The 26367-nt window shown below is 38.1% G+C and overlaps 1 protein-coding gene across 8 annotated transcripts in view; it reads left to right on the top strand.

Annotated features, from left to right (window-relative positions):
- BDP1 (B double prime 1, subunit of RNA polymerase III transcription initiation factor IIIB) overlaps window positions 1–26367 on the top strand; it is a 63514-nt gene that overhangs the window by 19207 nt on the left and 17940 nt on the right. For 5 of the 8 annotated variants that reach the window (XM_052701428.1, XM_052701423.1, XM_052701424.1 and 2 more), the window contains exons 7-26: window positions 280–374; window positions 960–1014; window positions 2011–2154; window positions 3604–3888; window positions 4223–4397; window positions 5441–5600; window positions 7348–7424; window positions 9388–9532; window positions 10208–10284; window positions 10837–10993; window positions 11391–11473; window positions 12607–12838; window positions 13289–13392; window positions 15017–15227; window positions 15685–15872; window positions 19719–19935; window positions 20460–20575; window positions 22024–22240; window positions 23469–23680; window positions 24670–25057. In XM_052701428.1, the coding sequence (XP_052557388.1) occupies window positions 280–374; window positions 960–1014; window positions 2011–2154; window positions 3604–3888; window positions 4223–4397; window positions 5441–5600; window positions 7348–7424; window positions 9388–9532; window positions 10208–10284; window positions 10837–10993; window positions 11391–11473; window positions 12607–12838; window positions 13289–13392; window positions 15017–15227; window positions 15685–15872; window positions 19719–19935; window positions 20460–20575; window positions 22024–22240; window positions 23469–23680; window positions 24670–25057 (3338 nt within the window). The remainder of the gene's footprint in view (window positions 1–279; window positions 375–959; window positions 1015–2010; window positions 2155–3603; window positions 3889–4222; window positions 4398–5440; window positions 5601–7347; window positions 7425–9387; window positions 9533–10207; window positions 10285–10836; window positions 10994–11390; window positions 11474–12606; window positions 12839–13288; window positions 13393–15016; window positions 15228–15684; window positions 15873–19718; window positions 19936–20459; window positions 20576–22023; window positions 22241–23468; window positions 23681–24669; window positions 25058–26367) is intronic. The other 3 variants (XM_052701426.1, XM_052701425.1, XM_052701427.1) reach the window with 3 other exon arrangements.

Genomic DNA, 26367 nt, shown 5'->3' with positions numbered 1-26367 from the left:
TTATCTACAGAACATATTTCATATTCTGCATTTTTATAATAGATTAGACAATTCCTTCTGTTAATAATTGGTGTAACAAATGTTATTAGGTATGCTTCAGTAAAATAACACTTATGCTAGCTCAGCTGAACTTGTAGTCTCTGCAGATAACCTAAAAATTATCTATCTAGTTGTTGTAAGTTTTAAAGATGTTTGTATTTTAGGTAACAAGAAGGTGATTGCCTTAAATATGCTCAGTTATGTGTATGTATAGCTATGCATCTTTTCTTTTTTCCCCAGAAACAGACATGTTCTTTTTAGCTATCAGTATGGTTGGAACAGACTTCTCCTTGATTGGACGATTGTTTCCTCACAGAGCCAGAGCAGAAATTAAGGTAGATGTTAAAACACTGAATCCAACATCTAAGCATCTTGTTTCAGTTTTTTGTTTCCCATTTTTGTGTTACTATGATTCCAATTGGTATTGATCATTGGCTCTATAGAAATTATTTTAATAAATGTTTCAGGAGATAGGAATCTCAATTATTAATATACTGACATGAATTCTGAACAGAATATTTTCTGAATCTAACATATCTGAGCACAGTTTGCCTTGATTTTATTTTGACTGCAAATACCGATGAGCACAACTATGAGACTTTTTTGTGGTACCCTTCTTTGTATTTGTCTGGGAAAACCTCTAGTATTTCAAACTCTGCCTGAATTAGAAATAAGAAAAAAGATGTTGAAAAGAATCAGAAACTGAGCGATGATATGGGTTGGTGACAGTAAAAACAAACATAGTTTTGACATTTAAAAACAAATGGCAAACTTGTGTTCAGTCAACATGCTTGCAAGTGTTTACAACTTTGGTTTGTAGAAAATTTTCTTGCATTGAAGAAGGCTCATATTGATCTGTTGTGCAACTAGATATGGCACAGCACTTCTTCCTTACTGAAAAAGGCAATTTTTTTTTTTAGAACAAGTTTAAACGTGAAGAAAAAGCAAATGGATGGAGGATAGACAAAGCTTTCAGTAAGTAAAGCGTACCCCACTTTTCTGTGAGCCAGTTAACTAGCAATTATTTTCTTTCATTGTCATTTTTTGCTCTGCTTAAGTTAACTGTGACTAAGATTGGTCATAGCTGAGTTTAGAAGCTGAAAAGTCTTAGGTTTTTTGTTTGGCTGACAGTAAAGTCTTTGATTTCTTGCTTTTCTACATATTTAACATTTTACATTAATATGCATTTTCCGTATATATTCAGTTAATCATTCTGGTCCTATTTAGCAGAGTTACTACCTGTAAACTGTTTTGAGAATCTTTAAATCTTTTGTGTGTTATTTGAGTGGGAGATATAAGTCCTGAATTAGCATGTATTCTGCTTACAGAGAAGCAAAATAGCTTCTGACAGGTTCTTGGTGATGCCAGGCAAAGCATTTGTAGGCAGGCCAATAGTCGTAAACAGAAGGAAGAGCAGATCTTACCCAGCTGGTGAAGGGGCTTTCTAGCTATACAGCACTATACTGGCTTCCCAGGAAGCAGCCCAGGTCCAAGAGGTGCCCTCCCTTCTGTAGCTGATGCTTATATGAGCACAAGGGGGCTCCACCCTGGATCAGCCTCTCCTGCTCACATGGGGAAACAATGTGCAAACAACTTGTCTATGATCTCTAGGCCATCTACAGCCCTTCTCCAGGTACTCAATCACCAGTTCAAGCTGTGACCTGACAGTTTCCCTACATGATGTTAATGCATTGTATGATACTGTGATAAGTACTGTAACCGTTTCACTATCTGTTTTTAAAAACCAAGCTACCTAATAATTTTTGTCACCTCTTCTTCTTTCTCAAGTGATGCAGAATTTGGTAAGGGATTTTCTATTTAAATTCACATAACCTTTTTGTTATGTAAATTTGTTTGTGCTTTTTGTTATTGTAATGTATTAATGACTATTTTACAAAGGAGAAAAAAATTCTCACCTTTGATTTTTTTTTTTTTTTTTTTTTTTACTATTTTATTGCTTTAATCTGAAAGAAGAAAAGCGGCCCTTTGATTTTGAATTGTTTGCCCAGCTTCTTGAGAAGGTCTTGGCAGATGAGGAAAAGAGGAGGCAGAAGACTGTTAAGAGCCAGAAGCCGAAGGAAAAGAAGCCACTGAGGCCTAAGAAGAAGCCAAAAGGTATTTCAAAAGAATGTATGAGAGCACAGGCCAATGGTTAGTAAGATATTGCCAGCAGAAGTAAAATCCTGTAGAGAATTTCTGTCTTCCCTGTTCTAGACACAGTGAGAAAATCCTGGCTTCATAGTTAAATTCTTCTTTAGATAGAGTTTCTTGATACAGTATTGAGAGAATCGTTGAGGCTGGAAAAGACCTTCCAATCTAAACCTCTCCTGTGCAAGTTAAGGCCATTTTTTTGTGTCCTATCCTAATAATTGGTGGCAGCCCGTTTCTTAAGGCACATTTTCTATGGACAGAATTGTGAGACCACACTGAGTGGGCCTCTGTTATTTGAAACGCTGATATTCTAAAATAAGTGTTCTAATTTAATTAGAATCGCAGTGATTTGCTAATGAATTTCCTGCTGCTGTTTTTTTTTTTTAAAAAAAAAAAAAGATAAATGTGATAGTGGCAATAGTTGCTAAATATATAGCATCTTATTATTTCATTAACTGTGACAGGTCCTTTCATAAATCTGCCTAAAATAAAAATTTCTGACACCATTTCAGAAATTTTGTGGGGTTTTTTGAATGTTTGTTTCATAACAGCCCATTTCCTTATAAAAAAAAAAAAAAAAGAGCAACAGGGATTTTGAGGGGATGCTAGCCAAGAAGCAGTGTGTCAGTGTAATCCTTAAAATCGACACAGCTGTTCTGTATCACTCATTTCAGATTCCACCGAGGAAAAGACCACCCAGTGGGCTTAAAGTTGTATGTAGAAATGGTGTTGCCAGACTTTAATAGTATGTTTAATGTACATCATGTTAAGCAATGTGAATGTGCTTTTCTGTTTCTCCTGCATTTTTAATTACTTGGAGGGTAACAAATATAAGAGTAATAAAAAGAACAGGGAAGGAGTGTTTGGTGGTTGTCGGATGTTCCACATAAATTCAATATCATCACAAAATGTTCTGGAAAATGAAGGAAGTAGAGTTTTAGAAATGCATTAAGTCCAGAACAGAGCTTATGTTATGAATTATTAGCCAGATAATTATTTTAAGCTTTCTTATGTAAAATAAGAATGCATCTATCGATCAAAATTACATTTTCCTGATGTAATTTCTGCAACCATGACTTTCTCAGAGATTTCTCTCTTTCTGCAGAGATAGAAGAATTCTTTTTAGGATTAGCAATGCCTGTTTTTACTGGACCCACAAATGGCTGCATAATCCAATAAAAATTATAGGAACAAGAACATTTGATAATTGCATCCTTTTGTCGGTTTATGCTGGTCTAACTGCGGTCCTAGGCGCAGAACATGTTTTGTTTAGTGCTGAAGCTTCCTTGTTTTCTTGCAATATACTGACACTGATGTATGGATTCAAAAGGTAATGCTAGTGGGATTATCTTCTAAATTTATGACTCTTAATACTCTGCCAGAATAGTAATTGGAGCCCTATTGTGTAAACAGCAAAAGTTGCCAACACAGAAACTACAGATAACCAAGATGATCTTCAGGAAGCCAGAATTTCTGATGCAGAAACAGAAGCAGATACTGTGACAGCTGAGAAGGAGAATAAGGAGTCGCTGGGGGCTTCTGAAGAGGCAGAAGAACAAGTTTCATTAGAGGCAGCGTTGGTGAATAAAAAAAGAAAAAGGAAGAGAAAAGATGATCCTGAACAGGAAGTGGAAAATCATCCAGGAGAGTTGGCTGTCCCTTCAGAAATCCCTGAGGAAGGGAAATCATCTAAGAAAAGTAAGAGGCGAACATGCTTACTTGTTCAAATATAATTTTTTTTGTAAATACATGCAAGCTTAGAAATGAAAACTGAGTTTTTTATTTCATATCACTGATCTGCCTTGAAAGGTTGTAGAACAGTGATCTTCAAAGTCAACTTTTGTCCTAAATCTAGGTGTTGTATTTTGTTGTAGCTGGAAACAGTTCTCTTAAAATGTAATACCTAGGAGACATGTTCTGCTGGGATTTTTTTTCCTCCTAAGTAAATTGCTTCACTGTAGCTAGGATGCAAAAGCTGGAATTTTAAGCTGATGTGCAGAATGTCCAGATTGATTTAATTCTTATTTATTAGCAGGAAAAAAAATGGTCAGTGATACAAATGCTGCTGGTCATACTGTCTGCAGAGAAGACCTGGGCAGTGTTATTGAAGAAGAACAAGATGATCTACCTGCTAAAGAGGAGGAGAGATCACTCTCCTTTTTATCAATGGACAAAACAGAGAGAGAAAGTGATTTCAGCTTACACAGGTAATGTTTGCAATGGAATGCTTAGGAAGAAAAAAAAAGTGATTTAAACTTTTAACATTAGTTTTATTTATTTGTTTTTGCCATCACATGGAGTGGCAGAAAATGGACAGGTTTTTAGTTTCTAAGGACTGTCTTTGGTTTCAGTAAGTTGCTTTTTATTTACAGCGTTAATATTTTTTCTGCCCTAATACTGCCCCAGTGTTTCCCTGTTTTAAAAGGAGAGTTGGGCTATGTATGGCTATTTATGAAGGCAGGTCACTTATCCTGCCTACCAGTGTTTCTCAAAGCACTGCTTGGTAATGTTCATAGAATCATAGAATCACCAAGGTTGGAAAAGACCTAAAAGATCACCCAGTACAACCGTTCACCTATTCCCAATAGCTCCCACTAAACCATGTCCCTCAACACAATGTTATTAGGTAATATTGCTTTACCCTTGGAATTTTCATCTGTGGACTTTGGGAAGAGAGGCAGACTTTTTGTTTCAGTGTTGGGTATTTGACTAGAAAGCTAATAATTGTTTTGTTAAGCTTCTTCTCTTTGAAAGTTTTTTTTGTATGTGAAGTGATTATGAAGATGTCAGGACTGATTGATAATTTTGTATGTTGCTTGCTATGTATATTAATGTCGTAAATGTTATTTCAAACAGTTTCCCAGAAACTTTTATGTGCTTTAATTCCCCTTTGGAAGTATATGAAAGAACAGTACTTGTCCTTGAACTCAGCATAGTTACAGAAGATAGGTAACAATTACATCTGTGCAATGTTGCTATCAGTGAAGTCTGTTATTAAGACTACTTAGTCTAGAACACTCAAGGGATGTTTTAAAATCAGGTGTTAAAGCAACTTTTCTACTTTAGCAGCTTAGATCTTGGAAACGTCACTAAAATTTGTCAGATTGTTTTATACATAATCATTTAAAGTCAAAATTCCTTACTACTGTAAATCTAAATTTTATATGTGCAATTTGATCTGACTGTAAACAACAGTGGATTTTAATTAAAGTACAGCATTATTGTTTGTGTGTGCTTTTATTGATTTCAGCTTTCAAGATGGCAATGATGTTAAACTAGCATCAGAAGCTACTAAAATAGGAAGCCCGGATATCACAGGTGATACATCACAGGAAATTCAGCTTTCAGAGCGTCCAGTTTCAAGAACTAGAAGCAAAGACAGACAACTTGAAGAAGCTAGAGAAACAACAGTATGTTGGGGGTTTTTTTTGTGCTTTTCTGCTTTATTTAAAACTTCCTCTTTATTACTCAAAATATTTGTGTAGATCAAAGCTATTCTTTGATTGTGTGGGGTTTCTTGTAGCCTTGTTTTGCCATTAGATGCAAAAAAAGGCAAGAAACCTGAGATACTTGCAGAATCTAAATATTACCAGTTTGCATTAGCTTTAATGGCTGTTACACTGCCTTATCTCAAAGGCAATTTATAAAGCTGAACAGGTTATTTATTCAAAATTGAGGCAATGCAATATCAGTAATAAAACGTGACATGTTGCCTTGGAGCCAGTTTTTTCTGCTCCATGCTTACCAAAGAATGTTGGAATCTGAGCAGAATAAGCGTAGGGTTGTTTCTGATGCCTCAGAACAGAAACCTGACTAAACTTTTGCTTGCTGATCCTGGCTGGTTTGAGATATTCCAGGAAACATAGAACAAACTGAAACAAGATTGAGTTGTCTTGTTCAGATACGTTCTAATCGGATCCAGCAGTTTAGAAACTTCTTGAGATTCCATGTAGCTTCTTTCATAGACCTTATGCTCTTGATTTCATATTTAGTAGCCTTTTCAGGTCTGCAGCAGCACACTGAAACTTCCTAACTTTAATTCACATAATATAAAAGTGCACTCTTTGGATTGTTTTAAGTCTAATGCCTGAAGGCTAAACTATTTTATAATATCATTTTTCGTCTCTTCAGCAGTAGATTCAGGATAAAGAGTGCTTATCTTACATTTCAGCTTACATAGGCTGTTTCCCCTGGTCATAATTCTGTCCTTGCACCATTACATCATTTTTGGAAATTAATATATGGTTTGAAAACTTGTTTTTGGGAATAAATTACTTTTAAATCACTTTTTAAATAAATCACTTTTTAAGACAAAGAAGTGTCTTGCAGCTAAGCTCTACAGTGAAAGATTAGGAAATTCTAAGTCTTAGCATCTCCCTGAAGTGGTGAGCAAATAATTTCTGTCTTCACCTTTTAGATTCTATTTACTGAAACAATGGCTTCATCTGAGTGGAAAATTAATTACTTTCAGCCTTCACAAAATCTAAATGCCTGTAGTTGGAAATGTTGGAATGATGCAGTATCATGATGCATTGTAGTTGGAATAATTTATAAACATAAATGAACTGAAAAATGTATGTTTGTTCATTCAATGAATGAGCTCTGCATACATCACCATATCATAGTGGCCTTAGCAGTCAGAATAACCAAACTCTCTGGCTGATTAACTGTGGCTTTTTGACATGAGAAAATGGTGAGTACTCCACAGAATAGACTATTTCAGAAGGTCTTTAAGGAAAATTCTTATTGTGTTGGCCTGCTGTAGCAGATTTTCTTTAAAAATTAGAAATAGCCAACTAGTGGTGTAGAATGCAATTTTATCAATATAATTAAAGAAGTGAATCAATTAGAGAATAGGCTTTTATTTTAATTCGGTAGATAGCCTCCATGGAAGCTTTATTGTAGCTGTGATTAGTTTGCTGTTGTCTCATTTTTTTTTCATTTTCAGAGTTACCATCAGTGTTATGTAGGAAACTGATTTAAAAACTAGACCTGGAGGCTAATCCTAACTGTTACTGCCCAAAGAATCTGTTTTCAGCGTCATTCAGTTAAGAAAACAAACTGATTTTCTTCATGTTTCTGCTTGTTCTTACCTTATAGCAGAGTTCTTGCATGCTTATTTATTGATTTCTAAAATACTTTTAAAATCTTACTTAGAACGCAGACACGTGTGGTTTACATAAACCAGAGGAAAAGCAGAATGCATCAGAAAGTGATTCTCAGTCTCAACTAATGTAAGTAGAGTTATTTTTTTACCTCATGGGTTACTTGAGCTAAACCTTCATTTGGCTATATTTCCATTTCAGCTGTTTAGGCTGGACTAGATGACTATTTTTGTATTTAAGAAAGTATTTTTGATAGAAATTTTGATTGCTGAGGACTGATTAATGCTTCAACTAAGACATGCATGGTATTGAATATATACTAGAAAGAAGGCTTAACAGAGCTTATAGAGAGCTAGTTCCTCTACAGTCAGCAACTGAGATTTCTCTGAAGAAGTGTTTCTGTTTTGTGAGTGAACCTTTGTTCTGAAAGTCTGAATCTTGTAAAGAGCTTCACTGTATGCTTTGAATATGAAATATGGCCATCATAGAGTATTTGTTATGTACATCATGTGTGTGATGTGTTCAGACCCTCCTAATTGGAAGATGTTGCTCTCCGGAATTTTTTAAGTTGAGATGCACCTTTCCCCACTGCCTGTCATGGCTGCAGTCCATTGTCAAGCTAAGCTTTTAACTATTTCTTACTTTTATTTCTGTAACTGAACAGTGGTGTTTAAACAACTGTGTCTAAAATTTCCATTCTATGTGATAGAGGCTTAATAATCTACCAGCGTATGTATGATACAGTTCTTTAAAGTTGGTTAAGAGCTGGTCTACGAAATCATGGTAACTTAACAGCCCTTTTAAATATTCAAGTTTTGCCCTTCTGTCATTGCCTTTCTGAAGGGCAGCTCAACATCATGGTAAAGAATGTCAGTTTTATCTTTCCTGTGCTGAGAAGAATATAAGAAAAGATAACAGTAAACAGTCTGAAGATTATCAGTAATATTTAGGACTCTGGCAAGTTGTGTCTAAATCTTAAGACTCTGTTGTGGTGGTTAGGGATAAAGAAATTGATTACCTGTATGCCTATCCTGGTTCCATCTGGGACAGAATTGATTTTCTTCATAGTGTCTGGTATGATGCTGTGCTTTGACTTTAGGAGGAAAAACAGTGTTGATAACACTGATGTTTTTGTTGTTGCTAAACAGTGCTGCACAGAGCCAAGAATGTTTCAGCTTCTTAGCTTTTCATGCTGTCCTGCCAGTGAAGGGGCTGGGAGGACACAAGAAGCTGGGAGGGGACAGAACCAAGACAACTGACCTGAACTGCCCAAAGGGGTGTTCTGTGGGTGCCCAACATTTTGGCTTGTCTGGGCTATATTGAGTTAAGATGAATTACTTGTCATGGGCTGCATACACAAAGGCTGCTCTAAAAGTAATACCTCCTTTTTATTTTCATGGAAACAACAGTGGATAAAAAGTGAACAGTAATAACACTATTTGATAGAACAAATTCTCAGCTACGAAGCACTATTTTTTCAGCATAGCTACCGCCATCAGCTGTACATTCTCAGCAGCAATGAACTAGAGCTTGCTTGCCATGCTTGTAGAAATCTGCAGAGGTGATCCACTGTCACTATCACCACTGCTGAAAAGCACCATCCATCCACAACCACACTGTGCCCATGTCCGCCGGGTGGTCTCCATAAACGTTCATCAAACACTGATGAATGTCAGTGGGTGCTGTTTTTCTCTGCATGGAGGAATTCAGTTCCAAACCTCTGCTTCATCTGCTTTCCTGTGTCAGACACCATTCTGCCAGACTGCCCCTCTGCTGCCATCTTTCACGTGGCAGTAAAATGGCATGGGAACTGGCGGGAAGGTTCAGCCTCCAGAGCCATACTACCAACTTCAGTTTCTGACATAGTGGGCCAACACAATGAAACAGGAGGTGTTACTCTTGGAGTAGCCTTCAAAAATATATGACATAGTTAACGTATATAAGTAACAATTTAATTTTTAATATTTTTTATTTTAGAAAGAGGGCAACAAAAACACTACTGGGTTATTTGAGCTTATCTTTTTGGAAACTGATGCATCAGTGTCTGTTTCTCTCTAGTAATAATATGAACTACCTCTTCTTATGTCTTAAGGAAAAATGAAAAGCCAGCAGAGAGGAGGCGCTTGCAAAAACCTAAACCCAATATAATGAAGTTATCTGGTAAGAAAGAAGCAGTAAACCATGAGAAAATGGAGGCTGAGACTTCCTCTCCAAAACTTGTGAATACTACTGAAAAGGTCAGGAGGAAGAATTTTTCTTAATATGCTAGGGACTTGTATCAGTTCTGGTCAATGCTTATCCTCTGTATAAGCTACTGTGTAATATGTAGTGTTGTGAAAACTGCCTCTGAGGTATCTGTGCACTCATCCAAGAGTAACATTTCATGCTGTGCTTGCTTTTGTCAAGATAGGATTAATATTGTAGATAATGGCCCAAGTGGTGCTGTGTTTTGGTTTCATAATGACGATAGTGTGGGTAGCACACAGATGTTTCAGTTGCTGTCAAGCACTGCTTGTACAGAGCCAAGGTCTTTTCCATTTCTCGTACTGTGCTGTCAGCAAGGAGGCTGGATGTGCCCAAGAAGCTGGGAAGGAACAGAACCAGGACAGATAATACCAAGTCTCCAGACAGTTATACCAAATAGTGCTGGAAGGCTGTGAGTTTGCTAAGGCTGCCATTGCAGAGGAACTGACTGTGGTGGTCAGCAATTGTATTTTGCATTCCTTGGTTCTTTCCTTTTGTTTAATTTTTCTTTTTATTAAGAAATTGCCTTCATGTCAACCCATGAATTTCCTAACTTTTGCTCTTCTGAATCTCTTCCCCTCCATAGCTCTGGGAGGGAAGTGAACAAAAGTCTGTGTTGTGCCTAGCTGCCCACTGGAGTTAAACTGCAACATTTGCCTTAATTCTAGTGCTCTGAGGAAGACAGTGGTGGAAACAGAAGTGAAATCACAGAAGCAGAAAGCATGGATTTGGGTACTCCTTCTGAGTAAGTATTGAGATTGCTTTTCTAGTCATCACTAACTGTCTGTAATTGTTAATTTGTTTTGCATAATGCTGTTAGAAAAACCACAACACTAATAATTAATATGGATCTTAAGATTTGACTGGAATTTTCATGGATGATACCAGTAATGGTTCTGTAGTAGAAGATATGTGTTTTTTCTGGGAAACTGTGGTTAGTACTACTTCTATGAAGTACAGCTTGGAATTTGGGAGGGAGGGGGAAGTGATAACAATGGCTTTGCCCACAGCCCATCTGCCAGCTGTTTCTGATGCTTGGAGAAGCAGCAATGGCACATAGTCCTCACCAGTGTGATTACTTCATATATTTTCAACATCCAGATGAATGGAGTTTCCACGCTCTAAATACTAAACAATGTTTGGTACTTACATGAAAGAACTTGCAAAATGTGTGCAAATGTTTCCAAAGGTAACTCAATGTAATATTGACTCCCAAGTGTAGAAATCTGTATGAGTCGTTGGACATTTGGCTTGAATATTATGGAGTTAATGTCATTATTGTGAATCCTTTGTGCAGAGAGCCTGAGAAAACTGTGTTTGCAGTAGCAAGAATTAGAGGAAATCGACAGAGATTTAAGCCTAATCTTACAAGGGCATCTGGAAGAAAAGAGCGTGAAAACAACACAGAAAATGATAAGATGTCCCATCCAGAGTCTAAGGAAGAAACTGAAAAGGTATTGATAATGTAAGATAACTGGAAATAACATGTTAATTAAAAAACTGTTGGATGCAACAGCAACGTTCTCTTTTTATTTCCTGAGTGTGACCAGGAATTAGCTCTTACTTAACCATCACTGCTTCTATGATGTTGTGTAGAGATCTTAGCTTAGGCGAAGGCTTGTTGCACAAATGTTAGATGTCGGTCTCTCATGCCATGCAGCAAACACATCTTTGGTTTTTTGAACTAGATTTTACAGCACCTTTCTGGCTATGTGATACTGCATAAATGATTGCATCTGTCATGAGCAGCCTGTTTTGTATCTTGTCATGGATAGTTACCTAGTCTGTTAGGTAATGCTGCACTTGATAAATACAAAGGAGTTAATGTCTTAATATTCTATTTCTACTCAGAATACTGACCAAAGCACTAAGTTTGATGTTACCAGTGGAGAGGTTGCAGAAAAAGATGATAAAGTCTTGGAGATGGTGTCTCAGTAAGTATTGGGATAAAAAAAAAGATGCTGCTGTCTTGCAATTGGCTACCCTCACATTTGGTAATGTTACACAGCATAGCAGTTACACAGAATCACAGAAAATCGGTGTCTTCTAAATCTTGCAGTTCTTAAAACAGAAATTTCTTAAGCAGCTTTTGCAGTGAGATAGAAATTCAGAGAACAGTAACATTGATTTATTTATTCCATGCGTGAAATAAAGAAGTTAGCCGTTTTTAGTTTTAAAGGAGTGCCTTTAAATGAATCAGTCCCCATGATGAGTGCGAAAAATTAGCTAGTCCCTTGCAAACTAAAGCAAGCTTTCTCTAATAGCTGTAATATTGACCTACCATAGTTTCAGTGGTGAAAAGCATGGAGTGTTTAAGCGACGGGAATAAATGTTTGTATTTAAAGCATAGTTAAGCATTTAAGTGTTGGCATCAGGAGAAAAAAAACATTCCAGTATGGATAGTTTATTGTGTATTTTAATTAATATTAAATAAATAACACTTAACAAAAAAGTGTTTCCTGTATTTCTGTTCAGTAGAGAAGTGACAGATGTGGTATGACAGGAGAAATGTATTTTACAGGAGAGTCAGTTAAAAAGAAATGCATTGTCTTTTTACTTAATCCTTTTAAAGAGGGTGAAGGATGAGCATACAAGGTTTGATCAGGCATAAAAACACTTGAGCAGTTAGTTCTGTCATTATCTTTCTTGCTGTATAATGTAGCTCTCGATGTGAAAGCATAGAAGAATGTGGTAGTTGTGGACACATCTGATAATTACATGTCAGTAAGATTATTAAGTCATTTTTTTATTCTTTGAAAGTTTCTGATACCTTTCATAGCCTTCATTAAATTAGGTTCTTCTGCTTCTATCATGGATATGAATATGAGAGTGCCATTGTGGGTTAGAAAAAGATCTGTAGTGTAGTATGTGGAGAGAGAAAAGAACAGTGCACATAAATTTTTATTTCTCAAGCACTTTTACAGTCTCCATGAACTTACTAATGCACAGCTCTGCATTATGGAACTGTATGTTATTTTTATTTCTTAAAAAAGAAATATATATTTTCCTTAAGAGCCTTCCAATTTAAGATCCATAAGTACACAGGATGTATTATGTATTTTTCCAGGTCTAATGAAGCAGCTGGTTCACAAGAAGACAGCAAAAAGAGTGTGCTGAAACCAGCGCCTTTGAAAAGAGGCCGAGTGCAGAAACCAAAACCAAATCTAGGAAGATCTGTTGCATGGAAAAAAGACCACAGACATGAAAAAGATCCTGAGGAGGAGAAGGTTGAAGGTGGAGAAGCAGAAGGACATGCGATACACCAGGTGAATGAAAGCAATGATTCATGCTGCAGAAATGTAAGTTTCTCAGACAGCTGCAAAGACTGGGCCTTAGTAATAAAGATGTAGGTATATGCCATTTAATTTGTAAGCATAGCAGTTGTGTATCTTATTCTCTCCAGTTAAATACAATTTTCTAATGCTTGTACTTAGATTCTCCTTTCTGTGGAGACAGAGATTATACTTCACTTTTTTTTCCTTATTGGTGATACCAGATTTGAAAAGAGAAGTGCTGAATAGAGAGGTTAATGTTGCAAAAAAACGACAATTTCAGATGGAATGTATGCAGCAAAATAACAAATCTTTATCTTTAAAGTATTCAGTATTTTTAGCTGATGAACAAGAAAAAATAACTTAATTTTTGAGGTTTTTTAATAAGAGAGTGATTAAAGTAAACATTTTTCCTTCCAAAGAAGAGATTGGCCAAATCTTTTTTTCTTAATAGAGTGAAACTTATATTCCTCTTAGGATATGGTTGGTGCTCCCAAGAAAAGTCCACAGGAACTAAAAGCTGTGGAAAATGAAAAAGGACCTTCAGATGTCTTGAAAGATGTTTCAGATTTCAATACAGGGTAAGGTTAATTTCTAAGTGGACAGATGGGGTAGTTCAAAATCATCAGTATCTCCAGACACACCACACTTGAGCATTGAACTCTAGAGCTAAATATCTTGTTACAAATATAAAGCTTGCTTTTAATCAAGACAATACTAAACCTAAACAACAAACAAAAAAAAAACAAAATCCAAAACCTCTGTGGGACTGATCTTCATGATGAACCTCATTTTCAAATAAATCTCTAAGGGATACTCAGTTCCTGTGGTTATCTTCTCCATGTTGGTCCTAACAGCATAAGCATCATAAAATGCTTATGTAAGTTCCTCAGTATAGGGTTGGTTTCCTATAAAACCATGAGTGTGCAGTCTTTAGGCTTGTCTGGAATGTATCACATGAAGAGAAATTGTCCTGGGCTCATATTAAATACATAGGTCAGCCTGAAAGTAATGCCTTCTTTTTATTCCTAGCTACAAAGAGCACAACAGCACTATTTGATACAGTAAATTCTGAGTCACAAAACACTGTTTTTCAACATCACCATTAGCAATACATTCTCATCATCAATGAACAAGAGCCTTCATCCCATGCTTGTAAAAATCTGCACCAGCAGAAGTGGCCCACTGTTGCTACTGCTGAAGCACGTCACCCACTGCCTCTGTGTGTTTTGTCTCCATGAATGTTCAGCAGGTGTTGAGGAATGTCAATGGGTGCAGTTTTTTCTGCATGAAGGAATTCAGTGACACACCGTTCCTCATCCACACTTCCATGTCAGACACCATTTTGTCAGACTGCCACTCTGCTGCCATCTGTCACAGAGCCAAAAATCTTAACAGAATATTCACAGAATGACAGAATTGTAGGGGTTGGAAGGGACCTCCAGAGATCATCGAGTCCAACCCCCCTGCCAAAGCAGGTTCCCTACACCAGGTGGAAAGTTTGGTTCCACCAACATTCGCCTCTGATGTCGTAGGCCAACACAATGAAACAAGAGGCATTCCTTTCAGAGCAGACTTCATATGATGTTTGTCAGAGATTTTGGATCCCCGTGCTCTGGTTTTGGCTTGGACAGTGCCAATCACACCTTGATGTTTGGTGGTGGCTGAGCAATGGGTGTGCAGGGGGCCAGGCTGGGCTGCTTGATGGGGAAGAGCCATCGCTGTGATGGTGCAGGGCAGGAAGAAGCCACAGGATGTGCTGAGCGGAGCCAAGCCATACACAGCCCACAAGCCACAGCTTGGACATATCTGATAAGTTGTCCTTTGGATTATGAAAAAAGTGAATGGATCAGAATTTTTAAAATGCTGTAGGTCTCTTTCGTAGTTCTAGAAATTGTTAGCTAGGTAAAGGATTTGGTAAAATGTTCACAGTCCTCCTGGAGTGTGACTAGAAATTGCAGTTGTTTTGAAATTGCTTCTTTTTTCTTACATTTGCTGACCTACTTGCAAGTTACAGGTTCTTGATGATGTTCAATGTGCTTTTGGTTGGACCTTTTCATAATGTCCATTACTTTGTTCTTGTTCTAGCTACTGCAGAAAATGAAGTACAGTTTTCTAGCTACTGCCAAAAATTGTATACAAGTGTGTGAAATTCGATTTGGAAAATTCACATTGCCTCATGCCATCAACTGTTTGTTTTTTCAGGGAGTCTGGTCCTGAGAACCAAGAGGACAAAACTGTTATTTCTTCAGTTCAGTTACTGAGGAGTCGGTTCCATAGACCAAAGCCCAATTTCAGAACAACTAGTAGAAAAGAAGTGATGGATATAAATAAAGGTGTATCACAAGAGGATGCCAACAAGAAAGAAAGTTTGATGCAGAGCAGTCGTGAATGTTGCATCCTTCTTGATACAAATGTAAGGCTTTTTTTTTTTTCCCCTCAGTTGGATTTCAGCTGATGAGTTCGTGGAACTACGAAAAACATTTGATGATTTAAAGAAATGACAGATTAATCTTTTTAGAAACAATCCATTTTTCAAAAGCTATGATCTTCTGTGTGGAAACTCTTGTAATTTACAGTTGTTTCTACCCTGAGGTGGACTTCATGAAATGACAGTGAAGAATTAAAAGTACTGAAAACAGATAACAAAGAAGAAACCTACATTTCAAGGTGTTTAGTTAAAGAAAGAAATACTAATTTTTCTTGGAAAGCCTAAGAAATTATTAGTGGACAATTAAAAGGAGATGGCCTTTTTGGACAGGAAACACTTTGGGGAGTGATTAATACTGAGCTTTGTGACATAAAAATATCTCCTTTTTGGGTTTAGTACCGTGACTTTTTCTTGCTCATATTTTTTTTTTCCTATTTTACAGAAAGCAGAAAATTGTGACGTTCTGCAGTCATTGGAATCCTTAGGAAAAGAAAAGTCAGTTGGCCCTCAGGATGCTTCTGAGAGCCCAAGTTTTAAGCCCCCAGATACACTTTCCAAATCAGAGTATGGCAAATTGGAGGCTTGTCTACCTGTAAATAACCAAAATGACACCTCAAGTCTTAATGCTGGGTAAGGGTCTAGCTGCAATTATACTTTGACTAACAACGAAGGCATTTTAAGAGGAAACCATTCTGCTAGTGGATTTCCAATTGGTGAAGAAAGTCTAATAAAAATACTGAATGTTACTTATTATAGTTTTAACGTTAACTGTATTAAAGCTCTAGTTACTGTTAAGCTAAGCATCAAATTAAGGAATGTTCATTTTAGGTTTGGTCTGTAAGAGATCTAGCTTCAACTCCCCTGCCAAAGACAGAGACAGCTCACATTAGATCAGATTGTTCAAAGCTGCCAAACAAGTTGGCCTTGAACACCTCTAGCTATGGGGTACCCACAACTCTGGGCAGCCTTTGCCCACCACTCTGCCAGGCTTTTGTGAAGTCTTTCTCTGTTTATTATAAGCCCACTTTAAATGTTGAAGTGATTCAATGAGGTCTCCCCCAGCCTTCTCTTTTGCAGGCCAAATGAACCCAGTTCTCTGTCTTTGCACAGGAGAGATTTTTCTGGCTCTGATAATTTTTGTGGCACTCTTCTGTACCTTCTCTAATGGATCTAGATCTTTCTTGTGCTGAGGACCCCAGAACTGGATGCAGTACTCCACATGGGGTCTCCTAAAAGCTGAGTAGGTGGGAAGAAACTCCTCCCCCATCCTGTTGGCTTCTTTTTGATGTAGACCAGAATATAATTGCCTCTGGGCTGCAAGTGCACATTGCTGCAAGTGCAGCTCATATCCAGTTTTTCATCTCTTAAGCCCTTATCCGCAGTGCTGCTCTCATTCAGGTCATCCTTCCAGTCTTTGCAGGTTCACATGGGAGATTCACATGGGCTGACATCTTGTGGATTGTCTAAATGGCATCTCTTCCATCATATCAATTTCACCACTCAGTTTAATGTCATCCACAGACTCGCTGAGGATACACTCAACCCTCCTGACTCTCATTAATGAAGATATTAAATGGTATTACTCTCAGTACAGACACTATTTGCTACAGCTTTCCATTTGAACATGGAGCTGTTAACTGCAGTTATTTAGATGTGTCTATTCAGCCACTTCCTAATCCATCTAATAATCCACCCAATACATTCATATCTCTCCAACTGAGAAACAAGAGTGTTGTGGGGGATCCGTCCTACCCCTGTTCCCCCTGTGCCTTGATTTATTTTGTCCAGTGAGAAGGCAGTGATTACGGCATACTTCACTGACACTGATCACGTGCACCAAAACACTTCATTAAATGTATTCTGAGCAAGATGTTGCACTTACATCTATAATCATGTATTCTAAGCAAACTGTTAGCCTATGACTGACCGATGTTCTGGGAGGTGGTAAATTAGGATGGAAAAGTTATATGACCTGATGTGTCCATTGCAGCATGAGGTCTGAGGGGGGGGCTCTTGCAAACGGGGGGTCTCAGGCTGGCTGAAGGGAGCTCTGAAAGCTGTTCTCTAGTGTCCTGACTTTATATAACTTTTATGTGTGGTTTGCCATGATAAATGGGGGGGAGTGGAACGAGGAGGGAAATCGGCTGTTACAAGGTATGCAAACAAAGATATTAGTAGGGATGTGAAAAATGCAAGAATTTACAGAAAAGCAGAGAATCTTCTGTTGGCTCCTTAAGATATCATTTTCAGTTCCCTTAAATGCCATGGGTTGCTTATTTGTTAATCATCACATGGTTTTTATAGTCTCCACGTTTTTGCCAAAGGCAGCTCTTCTCTATTCCTTGGCAACTTCCAGTCATTGCTCAGGCCTTTGACATGAATAATAGGCTGCACATCGTTAGGCGTAGGTAACGCAAGTGGACTAACAGAGGCATAGCTGTGGCCTTACCTGGTCTGCATGGCTGGGGCAGTTCTCATTGTCAACTAGAGGACAGTTAATGGACCTGTGCCCTGTCCTGTTCTCCAGCCTTGCATGACCTCTCCCCTTTTCCAGCAGGCTATGCTTGGGCCCTACTCCAAAAGGGACCATATCAAAGGCCTTACAGAAATCAAGGTAGATGACATCGTTTGCTCTTCCCTTATCTACCAGTGGAGTCATTGCATTGTGAAAGGCTCCCAGATTAGCTGAGCATGATTTGCCTTTTGTGAAGCAATGTTAGCTGTCTCTAATCAATCTCCCTGTGCTCCATGTGCATTAACATAGCTTCCAGGAGGATCTGTTCCATGATCATACCTCACAGAGGTGAGGCGGACTGATCAGGAGTTTGCAAGGTCTCCTCTTACACCCTTTTAAAAAAAAAAAGTAAGTAATGTTTCCTCTTTTTTCAGTCACTGAGGACTTAGTGCCATGATTTTTCAAGTTTGGTGGTGATTGGCTCAGATACTTCCTCTGGCAGTTCCTTTAGGGTCATAGGATGCATTCTGTCCCCATGGACTTGAGTACTTTCAGGTTCCTTGTGTAAACTCAGACCTGATCTTCTCATAAGATAGGTAGGATTTCATACTCCCAGACCCTGCCTTGAGATTCAGGGACTTGGGAGATGTAGGAAGAGCAGTTGTTGAAAACTGAGATAAAGTTGTACCTCAGTGTTTTCCATGCTGATGGTTGCAGGTGTCCTTGTCTCATTCAAGGGGCTGCGGTTTCTTTTGTCTTCCTTTACAGATGCATGTACTCATTACAGTCTCTTCCCAGGTCAGCTTAACTTTTCTGATCCCATTCCTTCGCTTCTGTCAGTATCCCATTATTCCTCCCAGGATGTGAGTCTCTACTTCCACTGTCTGTGCATTTCTTCTTACATTTCAGTTTAACTGGGAGGTCCTGGCTCAGCTATGCTTGTCTCCTGCCTTCTTTGCCCACTGCCTTGCACATGGGAATCAAGAGTTCTTGTGCTCCAAGAAAATATCTTTAAATATCTGCTGGCTCTCTTCTTTTTCTGTGACGGCTGTTTTCAAGAGAATCCCATCCACTAGTCCCTTAAAAACTTGGAATTTCACTTCCTTAAAATACAGGGTCCTGACTGCATAGCTCAGCTAAGATCATGAACCAGCAGTTGATCACTGCATCTTCTCTGTTTGGACTTTCCTACCACATGAACTATGAAGTTATCCTCTGTATACTGCAAGGGTCTCCTCGACAGCTTGCAGCTGCTTTATCACTTTTCCAGTAGATGTCAGGGTGGTTAAAATCACCTGGCAGCATCAGGGGTTTGAAGAACTCTTCATCAGCACTCTCCATCTGGTAGTAAACACCTACCACATATTTTCCTTTGTTGATTTGGTCTCTAATTTTCACCCATATTATGTATTGCTGTTTTTCAAGGACAGCACTAGTTGAAATCAATTCTTTTTTTTTTTTTTTTTTTAAATAGAGGGCAATTCTTCTACCTTTCTTGCCTGTTTCTTCTCAACAGTTTATAGCCACTGATCACAATGCTTTAGGGGTGATTCGTACCACAAAGGCATGAAACAAACAGGATTTCACGACAGTGATCTGACCATATATTTTCTGCTCCACAGTGGCTGCTGGCTCCTGGTTGTTACCCATGCTACATGCATTGGTAAGGAGACACTTCAACTGGGCTGTCAAATACCTCACTTTTTAGGTGGAACCTTTTTGGACGGCCAGAGGCGTTCATCCATTCTATTTTAGGATCACTTTTCCATCTTGTTATTTGTGAGCATTCAGGAGTCATTAAGAATTATTTCTGTTATGGAAGTAGTTAGGAGACAAATGGCTATACATATTTGCTGAAACAAAGATTTGTTTGCATAATTTAACATTCAGCATAACTTTGCATTTGTGCAATGTCTTTCAAAAAGTAAGCTGTGTCTTATATTATACATACAGTGAATCTGTGCTTTTCGATGACATGCTTTTGTTTTAAATTTGATTTTGTTTGTTTCTGGTTGTGTTAGCATCGATAGAACAATCACAACTCAAGGTGAAGGTAAACAAGCACCTCTTCAACCTGTCCAATTAGTGAGGAGTGGATTCCACAAGTACAAGCCCAACTTGGGAAAAGGTTTTAGAAGAAAAGAATTGCAAATACCAGAAAATAATGAGGATAAAAAATCTGAAGCAGACAACTTGGAAGTGCAAAAAACTGAGTCTGCTCATCATGTGTCTGCCATTGTAAGTCTACTAGGAATAGCTACTTTGCCTTCAAAAATGTGATTCCAAGTTACATGTTCTGTAATACGCAGTTATATTAGAAAATTTAACTTTCATTCCCTGAAGCAGAGACACCATCTGCTATGAAAGAAATCCCACAAACCCTTGAATGTTGAGATATTGCAGGTATGAAATTAGTGAAGTCTACAACTTGTAGTATTAATGTCTTCTGGAAAATGAGGGTCTAGTTTTGATTGGGTTGCATGACACATAAAAGGATTATGTACATTTAAGTAACTAGAATGCAAGTTTGTTTTATATTGCAATACCTAACGATAGGCATTCAGCTCATTTTTTTCTCTCCTGCTTGAAGTGTGTGTTGGAGAATCCAGAAAGTGTCAAGAGAAGACGTAGGATAGTCTATTTTTCTGTAAGAGTTAAAGTCTTCTTTGTGTTTTTATAAGTGAACTTCTGTTTTATAACCTTGCTTGATTCTCCTTTTTTCATTCTGTTGGATAATACTTCTATTTTATTGCAAATCAAAGGGTAAAAATGAAGCGGCACTGCATGAAGGAAATGTGCTGAGCAATGAGGAACAGGCACAGGAAGAGGTGCCTCGGATCCCCTGTATTTCTGAAAACCTACTGTGTGAACAAATCAGGTAGGGTCAGAGTGTAGCAAAATCGTGTATGAAGAGTTTTCCTGTGGTACATAAAGATTTGTCTTTGAATTCTTTTCCTTTTATTTGTATTTCTCTGATTCTTTGATTTCAGTGCCTGTAGGCAGCTTCATTCCATGTTTTCAGTGCACACTTGTTAGTTAAGGTGAACTACTATTGGTTTAGTTTTGGCTCTGTTGTTTTTTGTTTGTTTTAAATAGTGATACACTATTTGTCTGCAGCAGAGGTTTTTGAGTTGTTTGCTCTGAGCTGTGCCAGTTCTTAGATATTACATCAAAAATCTGTGCTGAACACCTGGAGAATTCACTGAGAATTGCAGCCGCTACCATTGAACCAGGGATCGGTGCATTAGTTTCACAAAAAAGAAGGTCCAGTATCCCAGTAGTTCTGTTTTGTTCTATTTTTTGTTGCAATAAAACGTTAAAATATTAAAATAAGGTTTTTTTTGTTTTGTTTTTTGTTTTTTTTTGCTTAAGCACATGAAATGTATTGCATGTGTTATGAGGGCTGCTCCAGAAGTAATGCTTCCTGTTCTGTTCTGTTGGGCCATGGTGTCACAGATGCATGTCAGTGGCGTGGCAGTAGAGATTGAACCTTCCCACCAGTGTTTCGTTCCATGTTGTTGCTGTGCAACAGATGGCAGCAGTGGGACAGTCTGACAGAATGGTGTCTGACATAAAGTGCGAATGAAGCTAAGGAATAGAATTGAATTTCTGCATGTAGAAAAAATCTGCAGCCACTGACATTCATCAACACATCCTGAACGTTTATGGAGACCACACAGTCGATGTGAGCACAGTGATGGTGATGGTGTGTCTCTACAGCAGTGTCAGTGACACCTCTGTGCAGTTTTTTGTGAGCATGCAGGATCTTCTTCATCACTAGTGAAAATGTGTGACTAATGGTGGTGACTGAGCTGAAAAATAGTGAATTGTAGATTAGGATTTGTCCCATCAAGTAGTGTTCTTGTGCACTTTGTAGCAATTGGTAGTTTCTTGGGAAATAAATAGGAGGCATTACTTTCAGAGCAACATATGCAGCCTGAGGCAATACCTGTTCACTCAGTGCAGCCCAGGCAAGCTGTGAGACTGGACAGCTAGGTACCAGCCCATTTCTGCAGCCTGATCAGGTCCCTCTGGACGGCAGTGTGAGCATCTAGCATATTGGTCATTCCTCTCAGTTTCTTGTCATCTGCAGTTTTGCTGAGGGTAGGCTCTTCTGCTTCATCCTGGTCATTTATGAGACAATTAGGAGGACTGGAGCCAGTATTGATCCCTGAAGCCAGTAGGTCCTTTGTAACTAGCTTTTGTGACGCTGATCTGACTCTGTTTTGTTTAAGTGAATAAATAAATACACAGAAGACTTGAATTCATTTCTAACTATATTTTGTGGTGCCTGGAAAGTAAAAGTTAAAAAATATTTTTTTCTAGGTCTAATGAAAAATTAAATTCTGGAGAAGAGAGTAATCAATGTGATACAAAACCCTCACAGCAAGCAAGGGTATCTGTCAGGAACCCAAAGCCAAACCTAACAAGAGCTCATAGAAAAAGGGGTCATTCTGAAGAAGATAGAAACAGGAGAGATGAAGACAGTGCTGCGACTAGAAATACAGAAGAGCATTTGTTAGAAAAAACAGGTGTATCAGTGGTAAGTGCTCATCATTTTGAGCCTGTATGTACTTCGGTTCTTGTGTTTGGCTTCTTAGAACTCATAGATGACATAAAAATCCAGTATGTAAATAGAAATGTTTAAGGTGATGCTTTCCTTTTCTTTATGCTTCACAATTGGAAATAATGCTGAGTTAACATCTAAACACTTAGGAAATATTTAATGTAAGGTGTGGACTAAAGTTTTACAGTGTACGTGCAGAAATCTGGATTACCCAGCCTGTGGTAGGAGAACTGAAACTTAATGATCCTTGAGGTCCCTTCCAAACCAAGCCATTCTTTGATTCAGTGATTATCATATGCATGCTAATACCATTGCCATTGAATTTAATGTTTGTTATCCATTGAACAATGGATAGTAAGGTAATATCCCATTTGTAATATCCAATACTACCTACAACTCAAATTTTCTAGAAGTATGGATCAATTTAATCAAGTTAAGTTGATATGCATGTGAGTAAAGATCAGACTTTTTCTGCTTCAACTTCTTCAGCAGTCCTGAACAATCTGATACTGATTCTTGTTCTTTCAAAAGTTGTGGCATATAAAGTAAAGTGTTTTTTGTTTTTTTTTTTGGTGGTCCTTGTTTTTGTGATGGATTACTAAAATCTTTCAGTTTTTTTAGCTAAGTACCTGTAGTTGGTGGAAATAATGCTTACTGAATTTTTAAGTAGAATTGCATTTCTCTCAAATGACAGTTCTATTCCTTTCCAAGCAGATTTTTTTGTATGAAAAGATACGGGTAGGAACTTTATGCCAGTAAGTAATGTATATGAGCAAAATTTGAGGCTCCTTGAACCTATAGAAAAAAAATGAAGGCCTTTGTAATGGTCCCACATTACTTTCCTATCTCTAAATTGGAAAGAGATTTGAAGGGTGGGCTATTCAGTAGATGAGGAACTGGTTGGATGGTAGGAGCAAGAGTGTTGTGGGCAATGGCTCCATATCCAGGTAGAGGCTGGTTCTGAATGGTTTCCCTCAAGATGCCATGTTGGCACCAGTGCTTTTCAGCATTTTTATCAATGACCTGGATAGTAAGATTGAATGCACCCTCAGCAAGTTTGCTGATGATACTGAGTGCTGCAGTTGATATGAGGAATGCAACTGAACGTGCTCAAGAACTTCAAAATTTCTTCTCCAAATTCTTTTGTTACTAAAATGGGTTTAAAAATATACTTAATATGATAGCAATTGTCTCTTCTATTCAGGAAAATTCCAGTAACACAGAAGAAGCAGCTTCCTTCACAGAGTCTACAAGAAAACATGATTTTATGGACTCTGTTGAGAAACCATCCTATAAAAGAATCAGGCAGAATAGTCTTCAGTCTCCAGAGATACCATTAGAGAACGAGAGTCAAGTAGAACAAGAAGATTCTCAGCTTTCTGCATCTCAGCAAAAAAAATCAGACGATCAGATGAGGTAAAACAACTAATTTTAGTTTGCATGTTCAACTGATTGTTTCTGTTCTTAGACCTTAATAACTAGCCATAGTTTTGAAGAGTGTGTGTGTGTGAGAACACGTGCAGGATGTTAGCACTTCTGTCTTCCACCTGACCCATTCCAGATGCATGCAGATATCCCTATACCCTTTGTTTGCAGCTTCATAAACTGAACAGCCTGCACTCTCACCAGCCTACCCTGGGCTGCACTGTGGTCTCAGTAAAAGTTCCAGATTTTAAAAGGAGGATTTTAAAATACCTCTACTGGGGACAAAGGGATTATGGGATTTATCTAAACAAACTGTGCTGAAAGTGCCCTCTGTTTGTACTTGGTTTCATTTTCCATTGGTTTCAGTTACCTATGGAAGCTATTTTAAGGGTGAAATTTGGAATTATTTTTGTTGCCAAGAGCAATTGTGACCATCTCGTTGAGGATGGAGATGGTAGCTAATTCAAAGAGATTGTGTTCTGAGAAACATGAGCAGATAATTAGTTCTAGCTAACAGTTCTGGTTCCTAGGCATTAGTAAGATTAACTAAAATCTCATGGTTTCGGTTCTCTACTGTACTTTCAGCAGAGGAAAACTAGAGAAGTTCCTATGATTTAAAAAGTTTGCAAGTTTCACCTATCTCAAATGAAAGTTATTTCTAATAAAAAATTCCATATCTTGCAGATCTTATGATGCAGCTTTTCAGCACTCTGAAGCTGCATTCTGTATACTTAAAATCTTAATATACTTTCTGCATATGTGAAGATTTGGTTTTCAGATGGAGTAATATCTGAATGCATTTTTGCCAGTGTGTGTCAGGAAGTAACAGTATTGTATTCTTGATCACAGTGATCCTTTTCTCCTTCTCTGTTCATTGAGTTGATTTGTGGTGTCTCTTTTTTAATGTTTTTGATTGTATTAGACTTGATTATTATTTGTAACTTACTCATGTTATGTGCTCTTATTATGTGTTCTAAAAGACAATATAGGAGGTCATCAAAACAGATAGCATTACCAAAACATGGATTGGAGCTAAGAACTGGTTCATCTTCTGCCTCTGAATGTGAGGCTGATCCCTGTGAGACGGGGAATCAAAGACAAGAATTGAAATCAACTTTTACTAGAGACAAAAGCATGAGAACTGCCCACAGAAAGAAACCTGTGAAGGAGCAGAGAAGTTCAAAAACAAGCAGCCTGGTGACCCTCTGGGCTTCTCAAGAAGATGAGGAGGAAGCAAATGACTTTGAGCCTGATGATGAAAATGAATGTTTTGCTCTAGAGGAAGTAAACAAAGCACCAGTGTTTGTTCCTGTAGGTCTTAGATCTCCTAAGCCTATTCCTGTTCAGATAGAGGAAACGATGGAAGAGGTATAATGTAGTTGTGTTCTGTGTACACGTTTGTTTTGTTTGTTTAAACAGATGCTTTTATTCTAATTGCAATTTCTATTACTTGTTTTCTTTTCATCCCAGTTTAGTTTAATTCATTAAGAATAGTGTTGACAGTAGCAAGGATGTTTACTTGATACATGTACTTGGTTTCAAGTGAGACTACATCAGCCTGAGAACCAGGTAGTGTTATGAACTGTCAGTAGGTCTGCAGGGTGCTCGCCAGGTAATTTATTTGGGACTGAATTTAGGCACAGCCTGACATGCTTACCGCATGTTTTGAGGCCTAGGATTGAGCAAATGGAGCATTTCAGTTCTACATTTGAATGTTAGGGGATGAGAGAGAAGTTTGTGTGTGTGGTTTCTGCCACTGCCACGCCATCAGGGAATTTTAGTGGCGTGGTAGATTGACCCCAACCAACAACAAGTCACCAACCCAGCTGCTTCCTCCTCACTCCCCTCTCTGGCAAGTCTGGGAATAAATGTGAGAAAGTTGATATCAAGACAGTTCCATAGGCGATGTGAAAGCAAAGCGAAATGAGGAATTTATTCAGTACTTTCCACCAGCAGAGTGCTTCCTGAAGAGCAGGGTAAAATTATGCAACCATAAGGGTTACTTGGGAAGACAGACACTGTCACAAACGCCTCATTCCTCCTCCTCCTATAGCTTCATCCTACCCATACTCCGTGCAACCTTCACCCCACTTCATTTCATAATATTTGTCATTCACTTGTTGTACACTATCTAGTGCATTCTTATTTAACCACAACCTCTTTTCTAGTCCTTCGATACATACGTGGATAACATTCCCTTGGTCTGTGGCTACCCCCATAAAATGTCCATCATATATCCACTGAGTTCATTTAGCCCATGACCTGTGTTCCATTTATTACGATGGTTGTCGAGGACAGTTGAAGTGGTGTTTTACATTGAATTTTTGATGCCAGAGCTGGCTCAGGCTGATCACTAGAACAATTTCTGGTTTCTCTGGAGGTTTGTCTTCTGTTCATGTGGTTCCTGTTATAGTACTTCTTGTAAAATAAAATGTAAATAATAGGTTAAGTTTAAATGTATATCTGTTATAAGACCCAGCCCTGTATACCTTTAGTCCAGGCTGTAGAGTTTGACATAGCAGTAGACTCCACTCCTTCTCTATGCTCCAGTGCAATTCTTCCACAATCTGGAGGTTTTTCAAGGGATATCCTGCTATATTTGGCATGGGCAGAGCCAAAGGCTGTGGTCCCTACATTTTGTCAACTGTTTTTTCAAAAGCTGTGTGTTTTGCCTCTTC

This window comes from Tympanuchus pallidicinctus, unplaced genomic scaffold (assembly GCF_026119805.1).
Source record: "Tympanuchus pallidicinctus isolate F22 unplaced genomic scaffold, pur_lepc_1.0 scaffold4, whole genome shotgun sequence".
Classification (NCBI taxonomy): Eukaryota; Metazoa; Chordata; class Aves; order Galliformes; family Phasianidae; genus Tympanuchus; species Tympanuchus pallidicinctus.
The sequence above is the reverse complement of the archived record's forward strand: the minus strand, read 5'-3'. Positions and strand labels throughout refer to the sequence as shown.